Source organism: Chaetodon auriga, chromosome 4 (assembly GCF_051107435.1).
Source record: "Chaetodon auriga isolate fChaAug3 chromosome 4, fChaAug3.hap1, whole genome shotgun sequence".
Classification (NCBI taxonomy): domain Eukaryota; kingdom Metazoa; phylum Chordata; class Actinopteri; order Chaetodontiformes; family Chaetodontidae; genus Chaetodon; species Chaetodon auriga.
The window spans coordinates 29717023-29731013 of record NC_135077.1 but is presented as its reverse complement, the minus strand read 5'-3'; the positions used below and the strand labels follow the sequence as shown (position 1 = coordinate 29731013).

Genomic DNA, 13991 nt, shown 5'->3' with positions numbered 1-13991 from the left:
AACGATGTTGTGTGCACGATGTCATCACTATATATCTCTATATATTACTATATACTCGTATTACTATATATAATTACTATGTAATTCTATATAATATTACTGTTGGTATTGCTATAATGAGTATAATTATTATAGTTTTAGTATTAGCAGTGATGGTATTCCATTATTCTGTTATCCTTATTTTTATTGTTATACTACATGCAGAGTATTGCACAACAGTTTCTACATGGATGGCTGCTTTTTATTGTTGCATATTGCACATAGTTTATGTATTCATATTAACTTATTTCATATTGTTAACTGTATATAGTTGATTTATATTGCTGTCTAATTTTTTTTTTTCTTTTTGACATATTTCTTACATATTTTTCCATATTCTCTACATTCTTTAAGACATTCTTATTTCCTTTCTATTTTTAAGACTGTTGGAACAATTGCAACTGACCCACTTTCCTCTTGGGAATCAATAGAGGGTTCTAATTGATTCTGAACATAATGGAGTATTTAGTAACTAAACAGCAAGATATTTCCCTCAGGAGTTGGTGGAGACCAAAAGAGAGCTGAAAGAGAATAAGCAGGTGGACAGAAATATGACTCCAGATGAATGATCATGTTGCTCTGTGTTTTGGATGCTTAATTAAGCAACTGTTTGCAAACATGTTGGGCATTTAAACTTAAAGGTGGTGATATGTCAGTGTTGTGTGTGTAGCTTTTTGTGCTACCCACAGCTGAGATAAAAGTTAGTGCAATTTTAAATATGAGGGACTCCATATGAGTACATCAATAAATGCTAAGAGAGAATTCAATGAATAAATTATAGAAAAGGATATATAAACTAAGTGCATGATTACAGAACTGAACTAACCCTAACCCTTACCCTTAATCAGGTTCAAAATACTACACACAATTAAACTCGGTTTATTCAATAGTATGAAAAGGTATGACAGCTTGCAGGTAAAGGCAAATAAAGCACTGAGATTGATACGTCAGAATAATGTACAACAAAAACAATCTTGGAGACTTTATTGATTTACCACTTCAAATCATTTCAGTCTTGATTCTTTCCTCTGTTTAACTGCAGTTAAACTGATGCAGCACAGAGCCAGGCAAAGAAGGTGTGCATATTATTTTGTCCATACCTGTCATTTGTTTTACATGAATGAAAAAGCTGCTTCAGTTTTCATAGACTGATGACTGAGGCAGGACACACTTATTCATACAAAGCCAACAGGTCCTTAGAAAAGACACTTCAGAAAGAAAACGCAGATAACTTTTCTCTCTAACAGACCACATGAACAAAATGTAGAAATTAAAGAGTGGATTCACACTGAAATATGTCAACTTACCAACTAAATGCTGATCAAATCAATGAACAACTGCAAGGGTGTCATCTTCTTAAAACAAGTCAAACAATGTTCTCCCAAACACAAAGCCTTCAAACTAAAGCTCAAACCACACATTCACAGAAAAAATAGCACTTCCTGTCAGCAGTTGACATCAAAGTGATCTCCACAGGATAATAGAACTCAGTAGCAATGTTACTATACTGCTGGACAAATTCATCTCTGCATGAAGAGAGGGTCTTCTCATGGTGTTTTCATAAAACACTGAACTCATAAGCACACCAGATAAAATTCTGTCACTGCCATCAATTGTAGAGAATCTCTTGACTTCAACAGCTTCTATCTCCTCTTGGTTCCTCCAAAACCTGCAAAAAAAAAACCTAATCAACCAACCATCTCTGGATGCTAATGAATTGCTGACCTGCTCATAGTAACAACTAATTTACAGAAATTCATTGCATTCACCAAAAGAAAAAAAAAAGGCTGGAGGCATTACCTTGTAATTATTACTCTAAAATCATGAAAAAACATTAACATAACGGAAAAATCAATCTCATCCTGATCTTTAATATGCTTCTATATTCTTCTTTGTTTGAGACAATGATATCAAGTAATGTGGATGGTATAATTATTTGTGCAATATTCTATTCCGAACAACCAATCAGGTGTCCCGATGATGTAATGTCGACATAATGTCGATGACATATGTATGTGAGATTGACATGTTGCCAGAGAGTTAATGTATTAGACACAGAGAATGACACAACAATAAAAACAATAATTAGTATGTCAGGTGTTGAGACGCAAAGCACAATCCGATCTGCTCAGAGTCACAGTGTTGTTTGGCAGCCCAGAGTAATACTAATACTCATTTGGGGTGGGTGATAAGAATGAAGTCCTAGTATATGTACTTTCATGGTACAAACAGTCAAGTAAGATGTCTTTCAGTTGACACATTTTTATTGTCTCACACTATATACTGTCATATCAGCCCAATAACAATCATCATAGACTCAGGGAACTCAGGTTTCCCTTCAACTAAAGTCAACTAAATATTTAGTATCAATATCAATCCTTGCATCAATATCTAATCACTTCAACTGCTCAATAGCAAAGACAGGTGCATGCAGTCCGTCTACCTGAAGCAGTGCGTGTCCCAGAGGAAGAGGAAGGGTCTCCAGCAGGAGGAGGTCTGCTATCAGTGCAACTGGAGTACTTATAGCTGTATGGCTGGGTTCTGCAAAACACAAACAGCACAAACAACTCGAAGGCTCTGAGGACAGGAACAATGTTAAGATTTGGTTTCTGGGATTCCCAGTTTTTGAATACAAGCCATGTAATTTTTCACTCATTTCTCTCTGTCTTCCTCTCCCTCTCTTTGCTAACCTCTGACGGCCAAAAAGATATCCCAGCACCGCCCCCGTCCCCATGCCAGACAGGAATCCTCTGCCTGTGGCAGGTGCAGCTGGGCCTTGTGGGCGCTGTTCTCCATGAGTGTAGTCACTGTGGAAACCGTAGCCTGGGTTGGTACCAGGATAGCCTGAACAGCAAGGCAGTTGTAATCTTATTTCACTTATTTTCATACCACATCCAGTCCATGTGAGAAAAGAACATGACAATCTTACACATCCTCTCTAACAAAAGCATGTATTGCTTTGAATATATGTTTTCGATGGAGAATCTGCAGCACTAACCACACTAGATCTACTGTTGCTCTATCATTCTGCATTAGCTACCTGTGAAATCAGGTTTGAAACCCGGAGGTGGAGGTCCGGCGGTGGAGTCACAGTGATTATCTCTGGAGTAACCAGCCTGTCTGTTGTCCTGCCCCCACTGGGCTGTGTTTCTGTTGAGGAACAGCTTGTAGATGCCGTAGGCTAAGAGCAGGAGCAAAGCGAGCACCAGTAGATCTCCTGAGTCCTTGCTGCCTACTGGATATGAGCCCTGGTGGCTCTGCTGGCTGTGATGCTGATGCTGATGCTTGGTTCTAGAGAGACCACTGAAGAAACTGGAGGCAAAGGCCCCGAGACCTGACACAGACAAACAAAAAGAACATATCAATATATGAATCCCTGCACATGTGCATACAGACAGAGACAGACAGAGTACTGGTCTCTTTCGCCTGGCACATGGCCATTAACTATTTGAAGTGGAGAGCAGAGCCACTAACTAGCTGAACTAGTAACAAGCAGAGTATAGCAGTCTGATGCAGGATGATAGCAAAATGTCGTGGTGGCATTCGTAAACAGGAACTTTATTTCCTCTGCAGCAGAGAACACACAGCTTTCTAACACTGTTAGGCTGCAATCTGGACACTTACACATACAATAAATTACTTATTGTAGCATGTGTCAATCACACAGGTTAAAACAAGGGAAAATGTTTTTTTAAGACGAGATGATAGCCGCACTACTAGATTTTTTTTAAAAACTTTTAATGACTATTCAAATTTTAATGACTATTTGAAAACTTGAAACTCATGATCCATCCCTATTTCATACTTCCAAATTCTTTGAATCCACTGTGTGAACCCCAGCTGCCTTGAGTTCTCCTCCAGCCCTCTTCAGTCAGTTCCAGAGTGTACTCTAGCCCACAGGAGCCCTTTAGTATGTAGGCATCAGCTGGGTGGTTGTAGCCTTCACAGCTCACCTCAATACGACCAAATCGGTATGCATTGTCCATATCAGTTTTGCACTCCCACTGTGAGGGGAAACGAGGTAGATTACAACCTTATTCTCATATTCAAACACGTCAAGCTTGAGCATTACACACACACACATGCACACACCATTCTGCCTGTGGATACAACTTTTTGGTGCCAAAGTCAAGGACTTTACTATCAGCAGATGTAAGCTCTATTACAAGTGTAATAAAGTTCACATTCAATCACACCTCGTGGCATAATGAAAACAAGAATCAAATTCTGAATTAGCAGCAACAAGAGGTGCTTCATCCATAATGAATTTGTAAGGCGCATACCAAAACAATATTTAGAGTTTAGAATTTCCCAACAAAAATATGTAGGCTAATATTCTTTTTTTATATTTATATATAAATACATTGGATTAAGGCTACCAGAGTTGTGACCAAGATGTGAGTATATTTCTCAAGTAACGTTTTTTGCAATTTACAGGCTGATATATATGTTCATACCAATATAATGGCCCATATATATTCCTGGCAGATTATCTGACAGGCTCGCATGACTAAGCTGGAGGTACTGCTTTTATGTCCTTTTTTTCCAGCTTTCTGTGGTGCTAGATGAGAAATTTAGCACATGAACTTCACCCACTTTGGAGCTTGAATATCTGGATAGCTTCCTTGAGCATTCCTACCAAAAGTGGTATCATCAGAAAAAGTTTCATAATAAATTGTTTAAAAGTTTTTTTAAAGCAAAAAATGACAAAAATTCACTGTCTGCAGCTTCGAAAAATTAATATTTTTTCCATTCTCCACTGCAGCAAATTTAAGATCTTTGGGTTTTAGACTGAGGTCAGTCAGATAAAATGAGCTTTCTGAATACATCAACATTTTTAACTACTTCGTGACATTTTGTAGACCAGATGATTAATCAAGAAAATAATCTGCAGATTAATCAAGAGTTGCAACCCTACCCAGAGCAAATGCTATACTCCATACACCTCATCTCTATCCTCATTGCCCACCAGCGCCTCCCTCTTCACCTGTACATCCACTCCGTCCCAGCCTTTGTTCTGACACTGGACCACTTCTGGGACAAAGCTCTGGCAGCCTGCTGAGCCTCCAACACACTGGAGCTGAGGGACAGGACTGGAGCGCCTCGCTGTGGTGTAGCGACCCTTGTACAGTGTCAACACCTGGACATTCTGCAGCAGCACACTGCCTGCAGGGGGGAGAGGAGAAAAAGACAGCACTGTATTGTAATACTAGAAGTCATTTAGCAAACAATTAAAAGTTCCTGCTCTGGAAAATAATGCCAAGTTTCACATTCAGGGATTGTTGATGGGTAATTTTTTTGTTGGCTTGTATCACAAAAGCCAGTATCAAATGGATTTTCTAAATATGCAGCAGCTCAAGAAGTAAAAGATTTTTGAGAATGGAGGTTCAAGCATTTTATATTAGTACACAGTGGGTGGGTACATACACACATAGAAAGAACAGTCCTGAACCAAATCCTGCTGTGATGATTATAATGTTAAGATTGTGGTGAGGTGATGATTCAGTTGTGTGGTCATTTTAAGGTTTTTACTGGCGCTACAGCAGCACGACAGAATGTTTCTTTATCTTTTTGTAACATAGTCAGCCACATTTAATTGCAGAACTTTTAAATATAGAGTTGCTACTTTTTGTCTTCGCACTTTAGTGCAGCTTTTCATGTTAGGAGAAAAAAAAAAACATTGGGTGGACCCCTGCGCATAATTACTCAGTAAAAAGAAACGGAAACGTGCGAATAAACTCTATATCGAGGCAACAGAACGCAACGGAAGACCGGAATATAAAATCTTTTGACTGTATGAAGTCATCCCACAGGTGACTGTGGCAAGTAAATATGTGTCAAAACATAGAATCATCAGTTAGTAGCAAGACAAATTTATTCAGATATTGAAGAGATTAATATAATATGCGTCGCCATTCTTCTTCTTCTTCTTCTTCTTCTTCTTCTTATTATTATTATTATTAGTAGTAGTAGTAATAGTAGTAGACGTAGTACGCTTATGTTAGCCGTGACGGAATCAAAATGGACCTTAATTTAAAATACTGACACGGGTGGGTAAAAATGTGCGCTAAACTACAACAAACTCTTATACACTAATGTTCAGTCTGTTTGATTGCTGCTGCTTTGCCACGTCTCCTCAACAAGGTGGCTGCCTTAAAAAAAACAAGAAACAACAAAACAACAACATCACCAAAAAACCTGAAACTCCTACATAAAATGAAAATGATACTGAAGCACAAGTCGGCGGAAGCAAACCCTACCGTCATGCCAACTCTCGGTGTGTCCTACGAACAAAAACTGCACTACAACTATCATAAACTGTTTCATTTCCGTGCGGTTTATTCATACAATTTCTAACAAAAGTCGGCGTTTCTCTCAACGGCTAATTAAAGTTATTAAATGGAAACGTCTGCGTTACATTAATCTAGGGTGGTGCCGAGACCAACCCGAACACACACACAAAAAAACAAAACAAAAAAAAAACATGACTGGTTCCTGTTTCCGACTTCCTCGTCTTCTTCTTTGAGGTTTTACGGCAGCTGGCGTCTATGTTGTTTCATCACTGCCACCCTCAGGTATTATTCTCCATTTTTATCCATTTTAAGGGGATATACTATCGTGTCCCCTTAGAGTGGTCTCTCCAGTCGTCCTTAGAAAACGAAATATCAATTTCCTCCCTTGCACATTGTGCCCATATTCGAATATACTTTTAACATTGTCCTCCACCTGTCCTATTTTCCGCAACGGTGTTATCATTTCTCCTGTGTTATATATATATTTCCAGCATGGTACAAGAATATGCTCACCTGTCTCAGCTTCATGACTGATAGCAAAGACCTGTTGGATGTTTTCCTATGATGAAAAATGTACTGTTAAGGTTGCTCTACCCAATTCTCAGCCTGCCTACTATTACTTGCTCTGTCCTCTTATTTTCTCTACTTCTTAATACTTCTACACTGTTTGAACTGGATTGAATGTAAATGTCTTCCTTTTATTGTATTCCTTGTTGTGTCATCTGTTTTGGTTTTTTTTTTTTTTTTTTTTTTTTTTTCCATTATTGTAACTTATTGTTAAAAACTGTTTTGTTTGACTGTTTTCCTTTTCTTTTAGCTAAATGGGTGACATCATAACCTCCATGGCAGAAATAATTAAAAGGAATGAAAAACAAAAAAAGTATAACAGATTAACATCTGCTGACACACTGTGAGAAACCATGCATAGAAATTCGTCCCCGTCCTATTTGACAGCGAGTCCAGGGAGGAGTCCCTTTGCTGCTGAACAAGCGCTACCTGCTTGTTACCACCTGCCATTGCAACTAGGAGGATCTTGGTGTCTGTCTATCTTTCAATGAAATCACAGTAACAAAGAGAGAACACAGTGGAAGTAGTAAAAATCACATCTTTTATTTGCCCAATCACCCACTGTTCAGCTCATGTTAAATCTCTGCTATAAGTTAGATATTTACATCATTCAAGGCCCTTCACAAAATGAATCATGATCGTCTTTACAAAGAAATCTATTTACATTGTACAAAAAAATTGCATACATAATCATCCACACACCAAACCCTTTTTCCCTTGAAAAACAAATAAAAAGCAGTTGCATTTTCTTCATTTGTTGTTTTCCCCACCATAAGTTACGTATTTGCCCCTGGTATTATTCCCCATTCCATCAACCCAGTGTCCCCCCAACCCTGCCCACCATTTTTCATTTTCAGACAGGCAATTACTAAGTCACAGTCAACTGGTCAGCTACTGAATTTCTCATCAAGACTGTCAGTAAGGCAGGCAGTTTATAAGTCCTCAGTCAGTTAGATCACTGCTCTCGAAGATGTGCTCTCCTTAACATATTTAAGGTCCTCTAAAGCATTTCAGTGTCTGTGGAATTTGATGAAAATGAAACCATGAAACCATTTCAAAGCATTTTCTAAGAAGGGTGGTTTAAGACATGGCACATCGGAAACGAAAAAGTAACACTGTATAATGTATTTATGTAGGACGACACAAGCATGGCTTGCTCCATTTTCATGTTTTTAATTTTTTTGTCTTGGTCAGGCTTTTGATACAGTGTGATGAATTAAATTCTGCTTATTTCGCCAAATTCATCCTGTTAGATTACAGCATTAGCTTCAAGCTAGAAGTATCCCTTATTAATTATTTTCACAAGAGTGAAAAGAAAAGAAAGTCAGTGTCCATTTTAACCTGTTCTGCATGTGACTGTAGGAGTTTTACTTACATCTCTCTGGGATCCACTGTTTGTCTGGTTAGGGCCCAGAGGAAGGTTGATATATCAATATATCAACTCAAAATATTATTTTGAATGACATGGTGACACTTGTCTAATAACTCTTAAGAAGTAGATGACTGACCCGTAGGTTGGAATTTTACATGTTGATTGTTGCAGTTACACGTTGAGTGGTTTTTCTTGAATATACCCAATGGATGTTTTGTTTTTGACATCCTACTCTTTAATTCACTATTCCAGCATGAATCTTTATCTGACTTCCAGACAGAAGCAAGCATTATGCCAGCCAGTGTATGTACCAACACTTCACTCGGTTAAACACAACAATGATTTGATTGAATCCTCCACCAGTAAAAAGGACTCTTTGGTGAGTGAGCTACTAGTTTGGCTAACAGTGGATTGAAAAATGTCCAATAAGAGCAATAATTTCATATTAAATTGTTCTGAGCTGATGGGTTAATTTCATAAATCAATGTAGTGGTTTAGAAAAGACCTGAGAGCCCCAAAGAACAGATACAGAAATAACGTGTAAACGTTGTCCAAAAGATCATTCTCAGGACCAGTAGCTTCAACATCCATACAACGAGTTCTTTTTATGCCATTTGGAGTATCTATGTGCCTGCATAATGCACGACCATATGGACTAAAGTTTTATTCGGGCATATTTTGGCTGATACCAACAGTTTGAGTTGAAGCTGTTAATAGTCGATACTGGACCAGTTCATCTTGTTGGAAGTGCACTGACAATTACTGCCTCATATCAAATACCTTTTTTCCTTTTAAGGACAATATCAGCTTGATATATATCTGTAAACGTATAGTATGGATGTATCCGTGTGTTAATCAGTGTGTATACAGTCACCACGTTTCTCTCAAAACTCTTACTCTTCTTCATACAGCCACTATGTTGTTCATCTCCCATTTCTGAGTGGTTTTATTTGTGTCACAGTCTGATATAAACACTTTGTGGAGCAGGTCGGAGCGGTCCAGACATTTCCCTGGTAGGAGAGCACAGATGAATATTAGTATTAGTGTTTGTTCTAGGGGTTCAAAAGCCCATAGGAAAATTTCAATTTCATTACATCTCCTCCTATAAGGATCCCTTCAACTGAACCTTATCGAGTGGCAGTGTGATAATGATGTTATATCTGAAAGTGGAGGTCTGAGGTTTGTTTCAAAATTCCAGAGCAGTTGCATCTCAAACATGGCTACTGCTTGGCTTTGCCATTGGGTAGTTTGAAACTGTTCTGTATCACTGTGTGGTTCACTGACTGCACTACTTACTATAATAAACCTAGATGTCGCTGCTGATACAACACATGGACAAATTAAATCTGTCCTATTGCACAGTGTGTTCATAAGCACCACAGGGCTACCTCCTCTGTGGCTCAGGAGGTAGAGTGGTCGTCCACCTATCAGAAGGCCTCAGCGGTCTTGGCACATGCTGAAGTATCCTTGGGCAAGATACTGAACCACCAAAATTGTCCTGGAGCCATCGGTTTGGTGTGAGTGTGTTTGAATGGAACAATCATAATGAGCAGGCTAAGCTGTCATACGAATGTGTGTGCAAATGGGTGAATGCAGACTAGAAAAGCGCTACACAAATAGAGCCATTTACCATTTACCTTCACAGTCTGTGTTCTTAAGACCGCCATATCAAATCAACAAAACCATGTACAAACTCACACCAGTAAACAGTACAGCACGATAAACCACCCTGTATCTTTGACATTTATGTGCTACCACTTTTTGTTGCTAATCATCTCACACTGACATTGATATGTATTAAAGAAGTGCTCAAAATGTTATTGCATGACCTTGATTTACAATTCATTCCCATCATTTGTTTTTTTTGTGTGCACGAGATCTGTATATACAGTACCACATGTGGAGGCAAACAAAACTCGTATCTCCCAAATGAAAAATGAGCTATGTGCCAGCTCTTTAGAAAATCAACTTGACATAAATTCTTCACCAAAATGAACCTCCATTGAACACACAGGCCACCAACAAACAGTCTGCTGTGCTTTACAAGACATGCATAAAATACTCTCAGCCTGTTTTCTGACACCTTGCCAGACTGTTGTAGCTTATACTAACCTTCTGCCCTGAAGGCATATGAGGGATACTTAAAAATAATGCAAATACTAATTGTCCAAGGTTAATTACCATGAGTAACTTGAATGTAACAGAGAAAACACATAGACAATGGCCAAGATTCACTGAATGTTTTAGAAAAAAAATTGATAACATATGTACAGAGCTGAAACATTGCTCTTTTTTAATTAGGGGAAATGAGTTGTGTGCATCTTTGTACACCGTGGATATATTTGGATAAAAAAGGTTAGGAACTACATACACTAGTTCTGTGTTGACTGCCTACATATGCATTCAAGGTGTAACTACACTTCTTGCGTAGATGAATTAACCCAAAGGTGGGAACAAGTTGTATTGTCTATGCACACAACAGCATTTCGACATGCAATGTATTAAAACTTGGCCTTAGCATATATATCTTTTTTTTCCCTCTCTCTATGGCAGTTATTTTACTGGGAAAATCTGTTCAAGTCCAAGTTCAATGTCAGGTGAAAAAAGTCCCAAGTTAAATGTAAAACTATTCTGGCTCTTGTTCAACTTGTTCAATGCTTCATTTTCTATTGTCCAACAATCACTGCTTTGTATTGTTTTGTTTTGTTTTCTTCTGGGAAAATCTGTTGAAGTCCTACATGTTTAAGTCTCTGTAGATGTTTAAATGTACACTACCGGTCAGAAGTTTTAGAACACCCCAATTTTTCCAGTTTTTTACAGAAAATTTTTCAGTTTAATGTCTCATTGCACTCTGAAATGAAAGCAAAGCACAAATAAGCAATTACAGTTAAAAAAGAAATCATGGAATCAATTTATAGACCAAAATGTATTCTAAACTTTTGACTCATCAAAGTAGCCACCTTTGGCAGGTATAACAGCTGAACACACTTGTGGCATTCTTTCTACAATAGAAATCAAATATTCTTCAAAAATTTCTTCCCAAATCTGTTGCAGAGGTTCCCATAAATGTGTGGCACTTGCAGGTTGCTTTGCTTTCACTCTTCTGTGCAGTTTATCCCAAACCAGCTTGATGGGGTTTAAGTCTGGAGAGTGTGCTGGCCACTCCATGTTTTCAAGCTCACCATCTTGGTCTTTTTTCCTGAGGTAGTTCTGGCATACCAGAGGGTATTGCATGGCGCTGCAGAATGCTGTGGTAGCCGTTTTGGATCAGGGTGCCTCTCTCTGTACAAGTCACCGACCCTGGATCCAGTGAAACAGCCCCAGACCATCACACTTCCTCCTCCATGTTTGACAGTTGATGCCACACACTGTGGAACCATCTTTTCACCTACTCAACAGCATACAAAGATCCTGAGTGATGAACCGAAGATTTCAAATCTTGATTCATCAGACCATGCCTTCTTCCAGTCTTCAGTAGTCCAATGGCGGTGTTTCATGGCCCAGGCAAGCGGTTTTGTCTTATTCTGACTACTTTGCAATGGCTTTCTTAATGCAACTCGTTCTGTCAAACCTGCAGCTCGAAGTCTTCTCTTCACAGAAACTGAGACTTGCTTACTATGACCACTATTAAGCTGTGCTTGAAGCTGTTGTCCTGTGAGCTGCCTATCATGAAAGCTCAGAAACTTGTCCTCTGATTCAGCTGTGGCTTTGGATCTGCCAGACCTCTTCCTGTCAGAGTTTCCCCTAGTTTCTGAGTGCCTTTTGATGGTGAAGAAAACTGTACTCACTGACATGTTGACTTTCTTTGCAATTTCTCTGTAGGAAAGATCTACATTTTTAAATGTTATGATGGTCTGTCTCTCTTCCATTGTTAAATGCCTTTTTCTTGCCATTTTTGTAGCAACACACTACTTTCTGCAATTACTGCAATTACTTTTCAGTTTTGGGTAAACTAACCTTGTTTTTTTTAACCTCTGGCAGTTCAGCACTTTTTACTATTTCAAGCTATTCATTGGACTTGAACGAATGGATTTGCAATAAATAACAGGAAAAATTGGGGTGTTCTGAAACTTTTGACCGGTAGTGTAGATGTGAAAATATTCCAGCTCCAGCGATGTTTCCCCCACTGCTTCTCTGATGTTTACCCCCTCTCTCGCTCCTCACCTGATTTGGTGAATTAAGAGTTTATTTCAACCAATCCAGAATTAGTGATGATTGTTGGAACAGTGAAAAGACAAACCAAGAAGGTTTGTTAAGTTTTATTCTGTTTTTGTTTCGTGTGAATCTAATCTTACTAGTAATGATGATTGTCAGTGATGACAAATGACTGAATTAGTGAAAAATATATGAAAACTGTTCCGTGTTTAAAATAATACAAATATTTACCTGTTGGAACATGAGTAAACCGATGGAGATCCTGGATAGACAGAGAGAAATAAACAGAAAGAGTGGGTAAATTCTTAGTCATTCCAATACACTAGTCTGTCTCAGACTGATAAGTGTGCTCCCATCCTTTCCTGTCTGCATACAGAGCACGGCAAGCTCAAGCACAAGAACTGCAGAGATTTGTTGTTTTCTTCAGTACAGAGAGAACAAGAGAGACAGAGAAAGAAAGAATGTGTGTGCATCTTACCTTGAAGTACTTCCACTCAGTGTGCTGGTTCTGTTCACAGTGTGTGATGATGACAGCTGAACTATCACCTCCTCTGGTCAAGCACTGGTCGTACTGCATCAACTGGTTTGCCTCATTGATACGGAACAACTGCACGCACGCACGCGCACACACGCGCACGCGCGCACACACACACACACACACACACACACACACACACACACACACACACACACACACACACACACACACACACACACACAGGTTGTGTTTTTATCACTTGTGGGGACATTGTGGGACCCTAACCCTAACCCTAACCCTAACCACTATTTTCCTATTCCTAACCTTATACCTACCCTAACCTTACCTAACCCGTAACCCTATCCTCAGTCTTCACCCTAAAATGTAATGATTTACATTAAGGGGACCTTTTGTTTTCTTTTTTTTGTCCCCATAAGGCAGGTGAGTCCCCACAATGTGACTGTGTAAATTGATTTTTGTCTCCACAACGTGATAAATACCTGGTCTCACACACACACACACACACACACACACACACACACACACACACATTAGTTGAAAAGATTGTGCGAAGTGACTAATACAGACCACAGGGTGGCAGTAATATTTTGTTCAGAGTTACAGTGAAGGAGAAGATGTTAACAAAAAAAACAAAAACAAAAAACAAACAAAAAACCCATAACAAACAAACAGGAAGTAACAGTGAAACAAGTTTTTCTTAGCACGACAGAAGTGTAAAGTGCAATGCCATGCATTTGCTGATGTTCGGGATGTAGCGATATTTCAAATCTTGCAATATCGCTATAGAAATATGGCTCTATGCCGTTTTAGGACTGTGGCGCTAGCTATCTCTTGAACAGCTGAAGGCGCAATCATAGTAGTCAAGAAGACAGATTCCCATTATCCTTTTTGTGCAAGCCAAGCAATAATAAAAATAAACGAGACAATTACAGGTGAACGTGCCAATAACGATAAAGAGATTGAAGATGCTACATCGACTTTTAGAGCTGATATGAGGTAACATTTTGTTTTTCCTCTTTCAAGAACTGACAATGGCGAAAAAGAAACTGACAAATGCAAAACAACT

At 38.7% G+C, this 13991-nt stretch overlaps 2 protein-coding genes across 5 annotated transcripts in view; both read right to left on the bottom strand.

Annotated features, from left to right (window-relative positions):
• Positions 1–992: 992 nt before the first annotated feature.
• Positions 993–6536, bottom strand: saraf (store-operated calcium entry-associated regulatory factor). The gene is made up of 7 exons (XM_076729581.1): positions 6300–6536; positions 5027–5205; positions 3845–4043; positions 3080–3373; positions 2730–2883; positions 2483–2580; positions 993–1708 (listed from the first exon to the last, which is right to left on the bottom strand). The coding sequence occupies exons 1-7, from the start codon at positions 6364–6366 to the stop codon at positions 1683–1685; spliced, it is 1017 nt and encodes a 338-aa protein (XP_076585696.1). The 5' UTR covers positions 6367–6536; the 3' UTR covers positions 993–1682.
• An 887-nt stretch (positions 6537–7423) lies between these two features.
• Positions 7424–13991, bottom strand: part of galnt7 (UDP-N-acetyl-alpha-D-galactosamine: polypeptide N-acetylgalactosaminyltransferase 7) — a 45763-nt gene continuing 39195 nt past the window's right edge. For all 4 annotated transcript variants that reach the window (XM_076729210.1, XM_076729211.1, XM_076729213.1 and 1 more), the window contains 3 exons: positions 12905–13033; positions 12658–12688; positions 7424–9281 (listed from right to left, as the gene is read on the bottom strand). In XM_076729210.1, the coding sequence (XP_076585325.1) occupies positions 9175–9281; positions 12658–12688; positions 12905–13033 (267 nt within the window). In that variant the 3' untranslated portion in view covers positions 7424–9174. The remainder of the gene's footprint in view (positions 9282–12657; positions 12689–12904; positions 13034–13991) is intronic.